General features: G+C 39.3%; 1 protein-coding gene across 1 annotated transcript in view; it reads left to right on the top strand.

Moving 5' to 3' along the window:
- Nucleotides 1-20,134, top strand: part of SF3A2 (splicing factor 3a subunit 2) — a 32,582-nt gene extending 12,448 nt beyond the window's left edge. The window contains exons 5-9 of the mRNA XM_053703075.1: nucleotides 8,543-8,652; nucleotides 9,092-9,141; nucleotides 9,270-9,410; nucleotides 9,497-9,565; nucleotides 19,360-20,134. Of these exons, the coding sequence (XP_053559050.1) occupies nucleotides 8,543-8,652; nucleotides 9,092-9,141; nucleotides 9,270-9,410; nucleotides 9,497-9,565; nucleotides 19,360-20,097 (1,108 nt within the window). The 3' untranslated portion in view covers nucleotides 20,098-20,134. The remainder of the gene's footprint in view (nucleotides 1-8,542; nucleotides 8,653-9,091; nucleotides 9,142-9,269; nucleotides 9,411-9,496; nucleotides 9,566-19,359) is intronic.
- Nucleotides 20,135-20,682: the final 548 nt, after the last annotated feature.

Genomic DNA, 20,682 nt, shown 5'->3' with positions numbered 1-20,682 from the left:
GATAAGAAATCCAAGTTGCTCGATGCTAGTTTAGACACTACGGGTGATACAATGTCTAATATATCTGATACGTAAATATTGATAGCTCGATTAACAGAATGATTTGCTCCCCAATTTGACATGATTAAGAAAGAGCTGGGTACAATCGCCTCAAATAACTGTGCTCTCTGCTGAGGTTAGACAGTTTTCTAATAGAATGCTTGAGGCAGAGAACATGATTTCTGACTTAGAAGATCAAGTCAATATCCAAGGTAACATATTTACTAAACAAGATTCGAGGATCGTTCAAGACTCAACAATATTAGAATAGTGGGACTCCCTGAAACCCCGGAATTTGACGACCTTATAAAATTTACCTCTATGGTTTTGCCCCAGGCCCTGGGTTTTCCACCTCATCAGTTACCAGTAGCCATAGAAAGAGCTCATAGAATGGGTCCCAGGAAAACCCCATACAGAAAGTGCTTCTAGGAGTAGAATGTGTATCTTTAAAGTCATACATTTTCAGGATAAAATAGAGCTGTTTGAAATTGCTTAAAAAAAGTGTGATCCCTGTATGTTTGTAAAGAATAAGATTTTATTATTTCAGGATTTTTCTAGTGAAAACCTCCTTGAAAAGGAAGATGATGGCCCCTTATTGCACTCATTTAATAAACAAGGGAATGAAAGCTAGGATGATTTACCCTGCTAAAATTGTTGAGCACAATGGCTCTAGGCTGGTATTTTTTGAATGTTGCAGAGGTCAAAGAGTTTCTGGGCTCCAAGTAAGATTTAGGTTCACTTTAATCCTCAATTCATATTGTTTAATTAATAGAATATTTCCCACTGGTTGGTATAACCTGTCTTTCCTGTAAGTCAATTAGTTTGTATCTGGAGAAATTCCAATATGTTTGCAGGAATAGGTTTATATGTATTTCTTGTTTGTTTTTTCCCTTCCCTGTATCACCCTCCTCATGGTCCGCTGGTTGATGGATTTAGTTTAGGTGAATATGAATTTTAAAATTTTATCTTGTAATGTAGGAGGGATATCTTCCCCCATGAAGCGTAAAATGATTATGAAATCTTTGGCTAAATCTAAACCTGATATTGTATTCCTTCAGGAGACGCATCTTAAAGATCAAGAAGCCGCAAAACTTAAGATAAAATGGGTAGGCAAGGTAATTACTACCTCATCCACAAATAGGACATGTGGCATAGCAATCTTAATAAACAAATCACTGGACTATAAGATTCTACAGGTGGAGTTAGATCCCTCTTCTCGATTTATCGTATTACAAATTTTAATAAATAATACCAAGTTTATTCTTTGTAACATCTATGGTCCAAATACATTTTTAGTAGAATTTTGGGAGAATATTAAAATCAAAGTATTTCCCTTTTATTAATGAGAACTTGGTTGTTGGAGGTGATTTTAATCACAAAAAATATTCCAAAGAATAACTGAAGTTCTAAATATTTTATTAAGTTCTGTCAGAATCAGAAGCTGAAATTGGTCGATATTTGGCATAGTTTAAATCCAGGCGTCTTACTTTCTTCCTGTGAATCCAAAGCGCACAGAACCTTTTCTCGGATTGATTTTTAGTTTCGGAATCTTTATTCTGAAAACAGAGGCAGGAATAGGTGAGATCTTGATTTCGGACCACGCAGTCATTTCTCTTATTCCATTATCAGGATAAGTCTAAAGCGAAAGCTTTCATGCTTTCTTATCCTTGTCATCTTTATAATGATTCTAGGTTTGCATTATGGCTAAAACAGAAGTGGAACAATTACTGTACACATAACATTTCATATGTTAATAAAATAGAAACCTTTTGGGAGGCATCTAAAGCGTTTTTATGCGGTGAAATCAAGGCATAGCTTGATATCCGGAACAAAAAGAAACAAGCCTTTGAAATACACTTAACTAATACATTTAGAAATGCCTACAAAAAATATCTTAGGGATCACTCTATCGGGAATTGGCATATATATCTGGCTATGAGGAAGGAGAGATATATATTTTTAATGCAAAAACTATAGGAAGAAGTAGTTTAAATGAAGCTGTATTTTAGGAGCTTCCAGGGTTGTTCAGCAAAGAATTTAGCCAGACAAAAATAGGAAAAAGAAGAACTTTATACTTGCCATTCAGGATGGGGATAATCGTTTTTTAGATACAAAAGAAATAAGTAATGTTTTTTTTTTTTTTTTTTAAATATTATCAATAACTTTATACTGAAGTGGACATTAACATTTTCAATCAAGAGAATTTCTGGTCAAAGACAATATTACCGAGGATACAGAATGAGGATTTAGAATCTCTTAATGCTCCCATTACTATAGAAGAGATTAGTAAAGCAATCGATACATCCAAACTCAACAAAGCAGCTGGTCCGGATGGTTTCCCAGCAGAACATTATATGAGTATAGCTGAAGAGTTAATTCCAATTTTAGAGAAACTCTTTAATAGTTACTTTTCTTCTGATAATCTGATCTAAGACCTTTATTCAGCAGCAAACGTTTCCTGATTTTAAAAAAAGGTTAATACCCAGAGGACCCAAGCATCTTATAGACACATTTCTGTGCTTAACGCGGAATATAAAATCTTGGCCTCTATTATCTCTTCTAGACTTGTTTCGTGTCTGGATAAACTTATCTATCCAGACCAGTCCGGCTTTGACATCTAGAAACCCTGCTAAAAATCTACGTAAGCTAACTACTTTTGTTGGCTATGTTTGGAATTTGGATCAATTTAAGAAGAAGAGTGACTTAAAGGATGTAGCTATCCTTACATTAGACGCCGTCAAAGCATTTGACAGTATATCTTGGGCACATCTTTTTAAAACGTTGGCAAAGTTTGGCTTCTCAAATAACTTTGTTCAATTTATTAAACTATATCGGAACCCAATATCGTTCCTTCTTATTAATGGTAATTTGTCCCAAAAAATAACATTGCATCGGGGTACAAGGCAGGGGTGCACTCTTTCACCCCTACTATTTAACATTGCTCTGGAGCCTTCGGCAGTTCGACTAAGAGGTGTTAACTGGGATTCCAGTTGGTACCAAAAGTTTAAAAATTGTACTTTACGCAGATGATTTATTAATATTTTTACAAAATACGTCTCACTCAATTCCTGCTGTAGTGCAATGGTTAGATGAGTTTAGCTCTTTTGTGGGATATAAAGTTAATCTTGAGAAAAGTGAACTTATGTGGGTTGGTAAACATAGCGTAAATTGACCAAAGACCTCATTTAGAATAGTTGATGCAATTAAATATCTTTGTCTAGAAATACATAAAGATCCTAAGTATTGGTATCAAGCAAACTTTATATCACTCTTTCAAAAGATCAAAGAAGATCTTGAGTTATGTGTAGCTTTTCAGTTATCTATCACGGCACGTATAAATTTAATCAAAATTATTTTTCCGCGCATTCTGTATCCTCTGCAAAATTTTCCTCTTTTTATATTAAATAAAGATCTACGTAAACTTTCTTCGTGGTTCTCTAAATGTATTTGGAAATCTAAGAAATCTCGAATTTCTCTTAGTAGACTCTTGCAAAAATACTCTACAGCTGGTCTAGTCCTTCCCAATTTAAGATTTTATAATTGGGCTGCTATGTTTAAAATAGCTATAGACTGGATTGCTCAAACCAATCGGGTCACTTCTACAGATATGGAATTATATCTTATTGCTCCATGGTCTTTGAAAGCCTTACTACTTTGTACATCACGGAATCTTCCTTCAAATGTCACTCTGATCAATCAAAAATATAATCTTAGGATGGCATAAGTTTTGCAATGTTTTAAATCCAGATTTCTCTTTCTCAGAATTCTTGCCTTTCAGAGGTAACCCTCTTTTTACCCCTGGTATAGATCAAAAGATATTTCAAGGTTGGCAAGATAGAGGCCTTAAAGATATTCAACAACTGTTGGACGCGGATCGTCAGATGCTCCCGTGGGAGACTATTTTCCAACATTTCTCTGCCCCTTGTTTAAACTGTTTTGCATATTTACAAATACGTCATATTTGCTTGCAAAAATGGTATCGCTCTACTAATGTCGTGTGGTCCGAAGTCAAGACTTGCATTCAAAAATTTATATCTGGCAATGCCTCAATTTCTTTAATATATGATATGCTTACTAAACAAAGCCTATCAGCCTTAGATAAATTATGTAGCTTTTGGCTACCTATTATTCCCACAATAGATGGTGATAGAATTAAACAGTTTTATCACTATAGCTAAATATCCAATTTCTGTGAGTTGGAAGGAATCTCATATGAAATTAATTGATTTTTATTTATCTCCTTATAAATTATCTAAATTTTACCCAACTAAACCGGCTGTTTGTCCGCGCTGTTCTAACCTCAGAGTGGATCTTTCTCATATATTTTGGTACTGTCCTAAAATTAAACAACTATGGCAGTCCAACTATGGAGTCCAATTTTGGCTTTCTTGACTTTCTCTTTTTCTCTGGAAGATATTGTATTATTAGTGTCCAACTCTAAGGGTAGTCCTCAGATGCACATTGTAAATACCATTATATTGATAGTTAGATATCATATAGTTAAAAATTGGATCGCCAAACGCCCACCTAGTCTGGTTCAGATTTTAAGGGGAATTAAAGTACAAATTTTATACGAATCATTTCATCTATACCAGGCGAAAGGAGAAAAAAATTAAAAGTTCTTGGTAGGATGGGTTCCCATTATTAAGTCGTATCCAATTTCTCTACAGAGACAGATCTTATCTCCGTTTGTATCCTCTATCAGTTTTGCGGAACTGGTTTTGTTAGACATTTTTCCATGTACTTGGATTACAAATTATAGAGAAATTAATTAGGCTTGGTTGAATCTGCTCTATGGGGGCGCAAGGGCTCGAGATACCAGCGGACCATGTCGATGTGTTGGGGGTTTCTGTGTGTTTTTGTTTTTTTGGCTGTTGTGTTTGTTCATAAATAAGGTAAAAAATATAGACACTTTTTTTTTCTTTGTAGACAATTCTCTAATAGAGGAATACAGAATGTGACAATACTCAATGTTTCGGAGTGTATGTTTAACACTTTATGCAGTTTTTTTTTTTTCTTCTTCTTGATATCGTGATTACATGCTAAGTATAAGAGTCCTGCGTGACACACAATGAGATATTGTATCCATGTTTTGTCATTTTTGGCTATTAATAATAAATATATTAAAAAAAAAAAAAAAAAAAAAGTTGAAGAAATGAGAAGAACCTGATTGTCAAAAATGTCTTAAATAAAGAGTTGAAATGGATAGCCCAGAGATATCACATGATGTATTAGACACTTGGTGCTGAAAAAAAGCAGAAATATTAAGTATAGATATTAATAATAGTATGGTTAAGTTATAAAACATGGTATGAGAACACATTAGAAAAGGGGGATATTAATCCCTGTCTATTATAAAATTTAGATTTTGATAGGAAATTAGGAGAATCCTGACGTTTAGTGCAAAATTAAAAGATGCTATTATAAAATTTTAGATTTTGACTGGAAATTAAGATAATCTGCAGTTTAACGCAAAATTAAGACACTAGGGGTAATATGAAGACCAATCCATAGGATTTACATTTAAAAAGTTCTATGTGACTGGTCTTTAAAAGGCTTTTATAAAATGAGGAGCTCCAATAACATGGGAATAAAATTAAAATGTACTCCAGCTTCAGTCATAATTTTTTTTCCATCTCATCGTTTAGGAAGAAAACTGAAGCATTAGGTGGAACAAATTAATAACTAAGTCATTTAAATGAGTTCTGATTTTATATTCCTTGAGGCAGTTAACTTCATATATCTGTGCTGGGAAAATGGGGATAAAATATAGAAAAAGAGGTTCTTCTAGTGTGAGAAAAGATTATCTTCAAGGGAAACCTTTTTTTCTCTAATATTTGAAGTTCACAGAGAGGGGAGACTAAGAAGCATAGCTAACTTATATAATTGATTAAAGTACAATTTTTTTTAGTAAAGAAAGTGCTGAGTCTACATACCAGAAGGAAGAATAACATGTGGGAGGTATTTTTAAGTAAATGGCTTTTGTCATACAAATATAGGGTTGATGGGCAGTTGAAGAGTCTCCAGTAAATGCATGGCATTTCAATATAGTGATTTTAGCTAAATTAATATAACAATTAGCTAAACCTAAGGTGAAAATAAAGAACAAAAATGTTACTATCTTATATGGGCTAAAATGCCTTTCTGAGCATTAGGCATGTAATTTGAACCATTCTTAAAATAACATTAACATTTATCAGGGGCCAGAAATCCTGCTTGAGAACAACTAGTCTCTAATTAAATGGATTCAAGTCACCAGGGATCCTTGAGTTACTAGTTAATGAGTTTTACAATTTGAATCTGAAAGAAGATCCATAATTGGAGGAAGTAGAATGGTAAATTTCATAGACATGTCGAGATGGGGTGTTACTGGGTACAAAAACTGGGTTGGCCAGAGAGGGGTTACTAAAAAGAAAAGGATAGTGTGCCTGAGAACTACCACAATGTTTCTGGATAGACTTGCAAAAGGGGCGATTTTTGTGGGATTTTGCAAAACCTTTTTATTTAAAATGACGCTGCAAAAAATCCTAGGCAGTTGTTGTGGAATTTATTCTTACTCCCCTATTAAATCTCTATTTGTATCAGAAATTATGTGCTAAAAAGGTCTCCAATTACACTCTGCTACAAGTGTCAACCACCAGGACTGCTCTTCCCTACCTTTTTGTGAGAACATGGTAGTGTTTTGTGAATGTTGGAAGTATTTGATGGCTGAAAGGCATGGTAATACATAGACATTGGGATTATGTGAGATTTTTTTCTTTATAATAATGATTTTGTCTTGTGGGGGGTAGACAATATGGTGCCTATTTCAATGCCAAGCAACATTAGGGATTTTGTTAAAAAGATTTCTCTCTGTTTACAATGCAACCCAAATTCTCCAGAAAATAAATTGTTGAAGTTAGGAATAAAGTATGGATGGGTTCTGATATATAAGAAGGATATAACCTACATAGGGTTTTAATTGGATTCCTCTGGGTCAGGTCACCACTGGTTTTCATAATTTTTTAAAAAAAATCCAGATTCCAGACAGATAAAGACGGACCTGTAAATTGCTGAATAATAATCCTCCATGATGAATCTTAACAATTCAGTATCCATCAATTAAATGTATTTACCATACAATCTTTGTCCATGAGAGAGTCTCAATAACTTTGTTGGGGTTGTCTTCTTTACCAAAAACAGTTTGCTTATATAACTGGTCTGATTAGATGAGGAAGTATTAATCTATTGCTTGCTTTAGGGGAAAACATTGAGTTTTCTGTGTTTCTAAAAATTTGCTCTTGGATGATCAGTTTTATTAGAGTGATTTTGGAGAAATAAATTTAAATGTGATGTGAACTTTATTAGAAGACGGTATAACACTCATGGGTGTGGTGTTATGTATGCTCAATTTGTGTGGAATTTGGCTAGTTTGCCACCAATATTTTTCTAGGTAAAAGGGTGTGGGTTTGGGCATTACCTGAAGGGATTCTTGATTACACTTTTGTCCTTGATCCCCTGGATTGCCACGGTCTGGCTGGAGCAGGAAATAACGTTTTATTTAAAGGGATAGTAAAGTCAAAATTAAACTTCAATTGATTGGATAGATCATGACATTTTAAACAACTTTCTACTTCTGTTATCAATTTTGCTTAGTTCACTTGGTATCCTTTGTTAAAGAGTATATCCATGCACGCTCCTGAGCTCACCTAAGATTAAACACTGCTGTCATAGATTGCTAAAGAAACATGCATGCTCCTGAGCTATCAGCCTACCTAGCTTTACTCTTCAACAAAGGATGTCAAAAGAACAAAGCACACTTAATAGAAGTAAAGTGGAAACTTGTTTTGCATCACATGCTCTATCTGAATCATGAAAGTTTAATTTTGACTTTACTGTCCTTTTAAAGATTTTTGTTTTTTTGAAACAGGAGACTGCAGCTTTTCCAATTGCTCTTTAGAGTCATTCAAAACAATGGGCTCCATTTTATCAAGCTGCGTTTGCAGCTTTGGAGGAACTTTGCTGCAGGCTTACATGTGCAAGCCTGCAGACGAAAGTTTAAGCAGCATCGACCATCTAACCGCTGCTTCTGAACCGTTAATCCAGCTCTTATTTTGCAGATTACAATCTCCCAGGGCACATTGGACGCGGGTGATTGACAGCCCCTACTCGTGTGCCATTGGGCTAGAGTGGGCAGGGGGTAGCATTGCACAAGCCGAGGACAATTGCAGCGAACCCTGTCCTGTCTGGGCTTTGTTAAATTGGCCCCAATGTTTCATTGGCTACTGTTTTCCTAATTCTGTGGTCCTCATTATGTTTATCTTGGTATATATTTTTTATTGTTTTCTCTTATATCTTTATGCACTGTATTTTTGCAGTAATAAATTCCCACTCTGTCCACACTGATTCTAATCTTTATTTTAAGTATTTACACATACACAATTAGTTACTGTGTTCTATAAAGACAGTTACAGTTGTGCAACCATAAAGATTTAGAAAAAATGACTCTTCCTCCCACTGGCAGGGCTCGCCGAGCAGCAAAGGAGGCGAAGGAAGCTCCAGCACAGCCAGCTCCTGAGAAGGTGAAAGTTGAAGTAAAAAAGTTTGTAAAGATTGGTCGACCTGGTTACAAAGGTGAGACTTGCTGTCCAGTTCTAAATATTTTGCTTTGACCAGCTGCCACAAATCTGAGTATTGGTCTTTGCATTTGAAGCAATAACGTACTGCAGGATTTCTTTTTAACTTTTTGTTTTTTTGTTTAATAAATAACTTTGGCAGTCAATAAGCTACATAGGAGACATGGGCCATAGTGGCCTTTTATATTTTTTGTTGCAGAGAAAGCATGATTCAGTCTTATACTATCTAACTGCAGAGAAAGGAATCTAGTGTTTCAAATGCATGATAGAAGTATGACATTCATTGTCAACAAAAATAAAGTAGATATTGGAAATGTCCTATCTTGTTTATAAATCTACAGCTCTACTTTCTTTCATCCACTCTTAATTTAGTATTTTCAGTTATAATTATAAATCAGGATTGCATCATAATATATTATTTATTTATTTATTTTTAGTAACAAAGCAGAGGGATTCTGAGTCAGGGCAGCAATCTTTATTGTTCCAGGTAAGTACCAGCTGGTATATGGTGCAGGTTCCATTCTTGTCCCTAATGTATTTATTTTCTTTTGAGATGTTGTATATTGTAAGTAAAAATATGTCACCCATAGTTTATATATCTGTCTCATTTTTTAGATTGACTATCCAGAGATTGCAGAAAATGTCCTTCCCAGGCACCGCTTTATGTCTGCATACGAACAGAGGATTGAACCCCCAGACCGGCGCTGGCAGTACTTACTCATGGCCGCAGAACCCTATGAGACAATTGCCTTTAAGGTACATAAATCCACTGATATACAATGTACATTTCAATATAATCTTTATAGTGTACCTCATGCAATGCTTCTGTCCAACTTCATCAGGTTCCAAGCAGAGAAATTGACAAAGTGGAAGGGAAGTTCTGGACACACTGGAACAAAGAAACAAAACAGGTATAAAAAAATCGAAATATTTCATTCTTATTATTATTCTCTATTTATAAAGCGCCAACAGATTCCGCAGCGCTGCTCATGGGTACAAGGATAAAAGTACAACGGAGAAACAATACAATAAAAAACAATTTTACTGACAGATACAGGGGGAATTGAGGGCCCTATTCACGTGGGAACTTACAATCTAGATGGGTAGGAGGAAGGGAAACGGGAGGTGGGGATGATATTAGTGGGGAGATGAGGGCTACTGTTAGGTTAGTGAAGTTTATTTGTTATTGAGTCGGTGATGGGCTTCCCTGAACAAAAAGGTCTTTAGGGAACGTTTAAAGGAGGAGAGGTTAGGGGAGAGTCTGACGGCTTGCGGAAGTGTGTTACAGAGGATTGGTGCCGCATGAGAGAAGTCCTGTACTCTAGCATGAGAGGACGTGATGGTAGAGGACGCAAGGAGCAGGTCATTGTTGGATCTTACGGGCGGGCTGGAGTATATTTGTTGATGAGTGAGGACAGGTAGGGTGGGGCAGCATTGGTTAGGGCTTTGTAGGTCAGGGTGAGCATTTTGAATTTAATTCTGCTGTGAATGGGGAGCCAGTGAAGGAACTCAGAGGTGCAGCAGAAACAGAGCGTGGAGAGAGGTGGATTAGCCTGGCAGATGCATTTAGGATTGATTTGAAGGGGAGAGAGGGAGGCCAGTTAGCAAGTTATTGCAGTAGTCAAGTCGGGAAATTATCAGGGAGTGGATGAGCAGTTTAGTAGTTTCGTCACTCAAAAGGACATATTGCGCAGGTGGTTGCGGCAGGGTGAAGAGAGGAGTTGGATGTGGGGAATGAAGGACAGATTTGAGTTAAGTGTGACTCCAAGGCAGCGGACTTGGGGTGATGGGGAGATAGTGGTGCCGCCAACAGTGATTGAAAAATTAGAAACTGTAGTAGTTCGGTCTTGTACATGTTTATTTTTAGGTGGTGAGAGGCCATCCAGGAGGAAATGCCAGATAAGCAGTCGCTGATGTGAGAATTGACAGAAGAAGAGTGCATGGGTGGAAAGGTAGATCTGGGTATCGTCAGCATAGAGGTGATAGTTGAAGCCATAGCTGTTGATAAGTTTACCCAGTGAAGAAGTGTAAATAGAGAAGAGTAGAGGACCCAGGACAGAGCCTTGAGGTACTCCAACAGACAAAGGCAAAATGGCGAGGAGGAGTCACCAGCAAAAGAGACGGTGAAGGATCTGGTAGAGAGATTAGAGTGAATCCAGGAGAGGGCAGTGTCACAGACCCCAAGAGAGCTGAGAGTCTGTAGGAGAAGGGGATGGTCAACAGTGTCAAAGGCAGCAGAGAGGTCAAGTAAGATGAGTATAGAGTAGTAGCCTTTGTATTTAGCATAAAGTAGATCGTTGGTAACCTTGTTGAGGGCAGTCTCAGTTGTGTTAGGGACGGAAGCCAGATTACAGGGGTCAAGCAGTGAGTTGGAGGACAGGAAGTGAGTTAGGTGTTCGAAAACTAGTTTTTTAAGGATTTTTGTAGCTAGTGGGAGCAGTGATATGGGGCGGTAGTTTGCAGGAGAGTTAGGGTCAAGGGAGGGTTTTTTGAGGATGGGGTGACCTTTGCATGTTTGAAGGAGGCAGGGAATGAGCCGGTAGAAAGGGATAGGTTGAATATGTGGGTAAGAGCCGGAGTGAGGGTGGGAGACAGAGAAGGTATTAGATGCGAAGGAATAGGGTCAAGTGGGCAGGTAGTGAGGTGTGAGGAAGACAATAGGGAAGCCACTTCACTCTCAGTGGTTGGGAGGAGGGTAAAGGGAGTGGCAGAGGGGGTAACTGGGAGCGAAGTTGGGAGATTGCAGGTTTGTGTTGGGATGTTTCTATGGATGGTAAGTGTTTTGTTGAAAAAGTAGTCAGCCAGGTCTTGAGCACTGAACGCAGATGAGGGGGGTGGTGCAGGTGGGTAGAGAAGAGAGTTGAAAATGGAGAAGTCTTTTTTAGGGTTTGAGGAGTGAGTGGATATAAGAGAAGAGAAGTAGGTTTGCTTAGCTAAGTGAAGGGCAGAGGTGTAAGAGTAAAGGATTAACTTATAGTGCATGAAATCGGGTTCAGAGCGGGAACATTTTTGTAGGTGGCGTATTTTCTGAGAGTGCCAGGGCCGGAGCTGACGACATGGGGCTTTGCAAAGTTGGGGCAGCGTAGAGAGTATTGTTATAGTGGGTTATGGCAAAGTCAGGGCAGGATATCGTGGAAGTGTGGGGGAGGCATATTTGAATAAGGTTGGAGAGTTGGGGAGGGTCTACAGTGTGCAGGTTTCTACAGGTGCGGGGGCAAGAGGGAGAAGAGGTTTAGCCTGTATATTAAGATTAAAGGTGAGCAGATGGTGGTCTGAGATGGGAAATGGGCGACAGGCAACATCTGGGAGAGCAGAGATAGAATACCAGATCAATAGTGTCCATCGCGGTGGGTAGGGAATAGGGTGGATTGTGAAAAGCCGAAGGAGTTCGTGAGAGAAAAGTTTAGTGGCAGAAGGGGCAGATGTGTTGTCAATGGGGATGTTGAAGTTCCCCAGAATTTAGAGTAGGTGTATTTGTAGAGAGAAAGTAAGGAATTCTGGCAGCAAAGTTGTCAAGGAATTGGGAGGTTGGTCCAGGGGGGCGATAGATAACTGCCACTCAGAGGGGGGGCAGAACAGGCGAATGCAGTGGACTTCAAAGGAAGAAAAGGAGAGAGATGGAAATGGAGATAGGTACTGATAGGAGCAGGAGTGGGAGAGTAAGATGCCAACACCGCCACCGTCTCTCACCTGGCCTAGGTGTGTGGCTAAAGTGAAGACCACCATGTGTGAGAGCAGCAATGGAAGCAGAATCAGAGGAAAATAGCCAGGTTTCAGTCATTGCTAAAAGGTTGAAAGCTTTGGAAACAAACAGATCGTGGACAGTTGTAAGTTTGATACAGACAGAGCGAGCATTCCAGAGGGCACAAGAAAAGGGAGGGAATAGGTGCTGTGGGTTAATGGAGATGAGATTGTTGGTATTGCGTGACCTAGTGTTTTTGCAGTGGGAGACAGAGTGTGTAAAAGTGTGGTGATTGCTGCAGGGCCAGGGTTAGGAGAAACATTACCAGCAGCAGTAGTAGCAGTGAGAGTGAGATTTGTAGGAGTGCGTATGACTAGACACAGGAGAGTTAAGGCTGTGACACACTGGAAGCGATGCAGCGCGAGGCAAAGCAGCTTCTTCGTGTCGCATCGCTTCTGAAGTTCAGATATTTCATCTGGGCATTCAGCAGTGCACTCAGAGATAAAGAGGAGCCAGGAGACACAAGCAGGGACACATACCAGAGATATTTAGCAGGAATTAAAGGGATGTTTTAAGAGGAGCAAGGAGACACAAGCAGGGACACATACCAGAGAGATTTAGCAGGAATTAAAGGGACATTTTAAGAGGAGCCAGGAGACACAAGCAGGGGCACATACCATTTAATTTATCGTCATTATGTTTGTGTGAACATTTTTAAAACGTTTATAAAATATCTGGATATGTTTCTGTAACATACAGCAAAGAGGGTACATTGGTGGGGTTGAAAACATGAATCTCCATGCAATTTAAAAAGGCTTCTTAAAAAAACAAAACTTTAAATAGTTATAAAAATAAAAAAGGACACACATTTGTACTCTTTATATAGACACATTTCCTGCATGTAGTCCTGGACTAGTAAGACATTTTAATTTGACAAGTAAAAAAGAAGACCTTTTCCTTTCTTTTGGACTAATGGTTATATTTTCAACCCTTACGTAATTCGTACAGTGTTTTGTTTGATGGCTCCTCATTCTGGGCCTGGCACTAAGATCTGTGAGCCATTCTGAACACTTTGCTTACTCCTATACTGCTATAGTCATATTTTAAAAGGGCATCACACTTTGAACTGTGCATGGCGTTATGGGAATTGCAGTTTCAATGGGACTTCTGTGGGTCGGGAGCTGATGGTGGTTACAATGCAAGCTTTTCTGTGGCGTGGTAATATACTATTACCAATGCTAGCTATACTGTTTAGGCCCAGTGTGCTGTTGATGCTTTTATCCTTTGCCTAGTGTTTTAAGGACAAATATGACCTTATCTTTAGGCTCCTTTCTTTTAAGGCTTGGAGACTTCAGTCTTGCTCATCTAGAAAATGAGTTGTTTTCCAGAATCTTTAGCAGAGTACTGAAACTGAATCTTCTCTCTAGAGGGCCACCATCTTCTAAGGCTTAGTTCACTTATGGAAATCGTTGACGAAAATATCCTAAGGCCACAAGGACATACATACTGAAAATGAAAAAAAAATAAAAAATCAATATTTGGTATGACCACTATTTGTCTTTAACTGTTTTAACTCTGCCTGGCATTGGTTATACAAGTTTGTGCAGAAGTTTACAATCCTCATTATTCCAGCGCTCCTTTAGACAGTCACAGATGTCATTGTGTTTTGCCTTTTCATATGTTCACAAAGAGGTTGACGCCCAGTAATTGTGGTAAAATATGTAAATTAGCGCTACTTCTTAGGACTTCAGATACACTTGCCACAGTTTTGTTGTGTGTGTGTGTGACCATTCCTGCTTGAAAATTAATCTTCTTTCACTCAGTTTTTAAAGGGACAGTCTACTCTAGAATTTTTATTGTTTAAAAATATATATAATCCCTTTATTTTCCATTCCCCAGTTTGGTTAACCATCACGGTTATATTAACCCCTTAAGGACCAAGGCCATTTTTCAATTTCTTTCCCTTAAGGACCAGGGCTATTTTTACATTTCTGTGGTGTTTGTGTTTAGCTGTAATTTTCTTCTTACTCATTTATTGTACCCACACATATTATATACCGTTTTTCTCGCCATTAAATGGACTTTCTAAAGATACCATTATTTTCATCATATCTTATAATTTACTATAAATTTTTTTATAAAATATGAGGAAAAAATGGAAAAAAACACACTTTTTCTAACTTTGGCCCCCAAAATCTGTTACACATCTACAACCACCAAAAAACACCCATGGTAAATAGTTTCTAAATTTTGTCCTGAGTTTAGAAATAACCAATGTTTACATGATCTTTGCTTTTTTTGCAAGTTATAGGGCAATAAGTACAAGTAGCACTTGGCTATTTCCAAACCAATTTTTTTCAAAATTAGCGCTAGTTATATTGGAACACTGATATCTTTCAGGAATCCTTGAATATCCCTTGACGTGTATATATTTTTTTTTAGAAGACATCCCAAAGTATTGATCTAGGCCCATTTTGGTATATTTCAAGCCACCATTTCACTGCCAAATGCGATCAAATAAAAAAAATTGTTCACTTTTTCACAAATTTTTTCACAAACTTTAGGTTTGTCACTGAAATTATTTACAAACAACTTGTGCAATTATGGCATATATGGTTGTAAATGCTTCTCTGGGATCCTCTTTGTTCAGAAATAACAGACATATATGGCTTTGGCGTTGCTTTTTGGTAATTAGAAGGCCGCTAAATACCTCTGCGCATTACACATGTATTATGCCCAGCAGTGAAGGGGTTAATTAGGGAGCATGTAGGGAACTTCTAGGGTTAATTTTAGCTTTAGTGTAGTGTAGTAGACAACCTCAAGTATTGATCAAGGCCCATCTTGGTATATTTCATGCCACCATTTCACCGCCAAATGCCATCAAATTAAAAAAATCGTAACATTTTTCACAATTTTAGGTTTCTCACTGAAATTATTTACTAACAGCTTGTGCAATTATGGCACACATGGTTGTAAATGCTTCTCTGGGATCCCATTTGTTCAGAAATAGCAGACATATATGGCTTTGGAGTTTCTTTTTGGTAATTACAAGGCGGCAAAATGCCGCTGCGCATCACACGTGTATTTTGTCTAGCAGTGAAGGGGTTAATTAGGTAGCTTGTAGGGAGCTTGCAGGGTTAATTTTAGCTTTAGTGTAGAGATCAGCCTCCCACCTGACACATCCCACCCCTGATCTCTCCCAAACAGTTCTCTTCCCTCCCTCACCCCAAAATTGTCCCCGCCATCTTAAGTACTGGCAGAAAGTCTGCCAGTACTAAAATAAAAGCTCTCTTTTAATTTTTTTAAAAATGTTCCCAGCATATTTACATATGCTGCTGTGTTGGAGCCCCCCATAGCACCCAACCTCCCTGAGCCCCCCCACACAGCTCTCTAATCTCCCCCCTCTCACTATTTGGTGCCATTTTGGGTACTGGCAGCTGTCTGCCAGTACCCACTTTTCAAACTTTAGTGCACTTTTTTTTAATATTTTTTTTTCTGTAGTGTAGCTGGCCCCCCCTCAATACCCCCCACCCCCCTCTCCCAGATCCTTTTTATAAATAGAAATTTAGCCCTCATCACCCGCTCCCACTAGATCACCTCCCGCTCCCACCACAACCGGACCGTTTATGTGGCATGCTTTGTTAAGATCGGGGGCGCGCGGGCGCGCGCACATGCGCGCACACGCACCCCCGCCCCCGTGCACGCGCCCGCACGCACCGGTACTAATTCCGGGACCAAGATTCCCAGCGATGGGCCACCTCCTCCCTGTAACTGCTCCCACCCACCAACGATCGGCACCATCGCTGGCCGATGCAGAGAGGGCCACAGAGTGGCCCTCTCTGCATCGGTGTGCCAGAAAAGGTATTGCCATGATGCCTCAATATCGAGGCATCACGGCAATACCTTGAAAGCGGCTGGAAGCGATCAGGATTGCTTCCAGCCGCTTTAAACACTTAGGTCGTACAGGGTACGTCGCTGGTCTTTAAAGACCAGGTTGTGTGCGACGTACCCTGTACGACTCGTGTCGTTAAGGGGTTAATATACTTTTTACCTCTGTGACTGTCTTGTTTTTAAGGCTCTGCAGACTGCCTTTTTATTTCAGTTCTTTTGACAGACTTGCATTTAAGCCAATCAGTGCCCTCTCAAAAGTGACTCCATGGGCGTGAGCACAATGTTTTATCTATATGGCACACATGAACTAACGCTCTAGCTGTGAAAAACTGTCAAATGCTTTGAGATAAGATAAGAGGTAGCCTTCAAGGGCCTAGAAATTAGCATATGAGCCTACCAAGGTTTAGCTTTCAACAAAGAATACCAAGAGAACAAAGCAAATTTGATAATAAAAGTGAATTGGAAAGTTGTTTAAAATTGCATGCCCTATCTGAATCATGAAAGTTTAATTTTGACTTGATTGTCCCTTTAAGCCAGATGGGATGGCTTGCCTCTGCAGAGTAGAGTGGTACATTGGTATTTAGATCAAAGTATAAGTGTTCTTGTAAATATTTCCTTATACCATTTTTGATTTTAGCTTTTTCACACGGACATCAGCCTATCATGCTGCTCTCTCTTCATTCTGCTATTGCAGCTGAAAATTCCTGTATTGTGTATTCAACGAACAAGTAGTTTAAAGGGATAGACAGCTCAAAATTGAAATGTGCATTTCAATTTTAAAAAGAAGCGTTTTTTCAAAAGTTAGTACTGTTTTTCAGTGGCATATGCACCTATGCTGTGAGAGTAGTGCACCAGTATTCAAGCTCAGATAGCTAGTTGTGATGTGTATTGTCTGAAGACTTAAAGGGCCAGACTAGTCAAAATTAAACTTTCATGATTCAGATAGGGCATGCAATTTTGAACTTTCCAAATTGCTTTTATCTTCAAATTTGCTTTGTTCTCTTGGTATTCTTTGTTGAAAGCTAAACCTAGGCAGGCTCAAATGCTAATTTCTATGCCATTGAAGGGCACCTCTTATCTCGGTGCATTAGACACTTTTTCGCAGCTAGACAGTGCTAGTTCATGTGGAACATATCGATAACATTGTGCTCACACCAGTGGAGTTACTTATTAGAGAGCACTGACTGGCTAAAATAAATGTCTGTCAAATTAACTGAAATAAGGGGGCAGTCTGCAGAGGCTTAGATACAAGGTAATCAAAGTGGTAAAAAGTATATTAATATAACCGTTTTGTTTATGCAAAACTGGGGAATGGGTAATAAAGGGATTGTCTATCTTTTTAAACAATACACATTCTGGAGTAGACTGTCCATTTAATTTGTGTCATATAAGCCACTGCTGACACTCTGAAAAGGTGTGTTGTCTGAATACTGATGCATAGGCACTCGCAGCATATGTGCGTATGCCACTGAAAACTATTAACTTTTACTAGAAGCATTTTTGCTAATGGGTATTTTGCAAAAATGCTTCTATATAAAATTTGAAATGCACCCATGCACATTTTCAGTTTTAACATATCTGTCCCTTTAAGAGACCACTACTATTCCTTAATGATGGATGAAAGCTTTATATAGTGGTCTTTGGTGTGGTTACTTTAGGTTTGCATGGATGAAAATGATTTGGTTTCAGACAATCCCTTCAGTGTGCATTGTACTGTCCCTTTAGAAATATTCAAATTGACTGCAGTTTGGTTCTGGGAAATGTTTTCAGCACTCAGGAAAAGTACTAATGTCCTTCAAGGGACCTTTATAGGAGCACCTCTACAAGCACTGGCAGGAATATATTATTAATATAAGGTGTTAAAGACAAATACAACTCTTATGTGCTAGGATTTTACCCTTTAATTGAAAAAATATATAGTGTTACAGTAGTTTTAATAATGTATACACAAATGATGTGTGAAGAGGATTTAATATAAATTACAATATTGCATAAAGAATTAACAGAGAAAAAAATATTGGTCTGTTACATTTTCTTGAATAAGTATAAAAAAAGTGGACTGTGGCATTCAGCATTTTTTTGGCTCCTGATTAGGACTGGGCGATATGGGATGGGGATAGCAATTGCGATTTTCACGTCAGCACTGCCTGTAACCACCATCAGCTCCCAACCCACATAAGTCCCAGCGCACCCCCCTCCCTGTAATCCAAATCAGCCACAGCGCACCCCCATCCCTGTAACCTGCATCAGCCACAGCGCACCCCGGTAAGTCGGACCCCCTCCCTGTAACCCGCATCAGCCACATCGCACCCCCCTCCCTGTAACCCGCATCAGCCACAGCGCACCCCCCTCCCTGTAACCCGCATCAGCCACAGTGCTTCCCGGTAAGTCGGCCCTCCTCCCTGTAACCTGCATCAGCCACAGCGCACCCCGGTAAGTCGACCCCCCCTCCCTGTAACCCGCATCAGCCACAGCGTTTCCCAGCACGGCATGTCAGCGGCCCTCCTGTATGTCATAGGTGATGTCGTGCAGCCCTACTCCTGATATATTCATACATTGCACACATATACTTTTCATTAAATTATCCAATAAAAGCAGTTGGTGATGATGTACCTTACTTTTGGACCTGAGAGATACAGAATAGTAAACCATTAATGTAGGAGAGAGAAATCTACTTTTAATGTCATTATATATAAATATAATATTGTTTCACACATTAACCCTTTCATGACTGTTAATTTGTCTACATCAGAGATTTCAATGATGGGATCGGGTCAGGGGGGCGTCCCTGTGATGCTTGGACATTCCATGCCTTCCTAACGGCGCTAAAGCCCAGCGCAGTTAGGATGGCATGGAACGTCCTAATGTCGGCAAGAGGTTAAATAGAAGGATTAAGATTAAATGCCATAGGTCATACAATTTGCATAGTCGGGTTTTAATTATTTGCTTTTGAGAAGCCTCTGGTACTTGACTAGCCTTTTCTAGTTTGTCTTAGAAGTGTAAAAAAGTGTCTTTTAAGTGTCCTTGACTGTCCTTCCTTTTTTTTTTATGGGATTAGCATGATTTTTGTCTATGAAAGTGCTTTTTTATTTTTCCCTATAGTTTACAACTGTTATCTTCTTTTTCTTTCAGTTCTTTTTGCAGTTCCACTTTAAGATGGAGAAGCCTCCAACTGTTGTCACCACACCAGCACCCACTACTGTTGTTAAACGCCCTCAACCTCCACCTATGATGAATGGGATGCCACCTCGTCCACCAGACAATATGCCCCCTCCTCCAGGAGGAATGCCTCTGCCTCCCATTCCTCCTGGAGCATCTGCTCCCACTGTACCTCCTCCCCAGCTTCCACCTTCCCCTGTTGTGCCTCCACCTGGGGCACCACCTCCAGGACCACCTCCATCATTACCTCCTCCAGGTGTGCCACCTCCTGGAGTTCCACCACCTCCTCCCAACCCTGCAGTGCCTCCCCCTGGTGTTCCTCCCCCTGGTATTCCTCCTCCTCGTATGCCACCTCCTGGGGTGCCTCCTCCACCCACTCCTGGGGTGCCTCCACCACCTGCTCCAGGTGTGCCGCCTCCTCCCGCTCCTGGTGTACCTCCTCCCCCTGCTCCAGGCGTACCTCCCCCCCCCTACTCCCGGTTTGCCGCCGCCTCCTGCCCCAGGAGTGCCCCCTCCACCAGCTCCAGGTGTGCCACCTCCAGCACCAGGGGTTATGCCACCAGGAACCATGCCACCAGGAACCATTCCACCAATGATGAGACCTCCTTTACCCAGCGATGGACCAACCAATATTCCCCCACCCCCTCCCGGCAACTGATACTACTTGTTTCAAATCTCTTGGATACATCTATTAGTTATGTTTTTTTATAGGCTATCTATGGAATCAATAAAATATTTGACCATTGAACTATGTCTGAAATGTTACTGCTTTGCCAAAATGGATTACAATTGGCACCTTTGACTATGAATGTAGTTTTTAACTTCTTTACCAAATAGTTAAATATTAGATTTTGTGTGGTTCCAAAGTATCATATACCGCCATACCTTACACAGTTGTCATGTATTAGGATATAGCAGCGAGTAATTCCTATCTTTTCAACATACTTTGTGCTAGCACTTTCTGAGGCGGATATTAAAGGGACAGTCTAGTCAAAAATAAACTTTCATGATTCAGATAGGGCATGTAATTTTAAACAACTTTCCAATTTACTTTTATCATCAAATGTGCTTTGTTCTCTTCTTATTCTTAGTTGAAAGGTAAACCTAGGTAGGCTCATATGATTTCTAAGTCCTTTAAGGCTGCCTCTTATATGCTTTTTTATTTGCTTTTCACAACAGGGGAGTGCTAGTTCATGTGACCCATATAGTTAACGTGATCACGTCCGTGGCTTGTGGCAGACACTGCACTAATTGGCTAAAAATGCATGCCAACCGATAATAAAATGCCATGTGATC

Source organism: Bombina bombina, chromosome 2 (assembly GCF_027579735.1).
Source record: "Bombina bombina isolate aBomBom1 chromosome 2, aBomBom1.pri, whole genome shotgun sequence".
Taxonomy (NCBI): Eukaryota; Metazoa; Chordata; class Amphibia; order Anura; family Bombinatoridae; genus Bombina; species Bombina bombina.
Note: the sequence above shows the minus strand (reverse complement) of the source record. Positions and strands in the feature narration are given on the sequence as shown.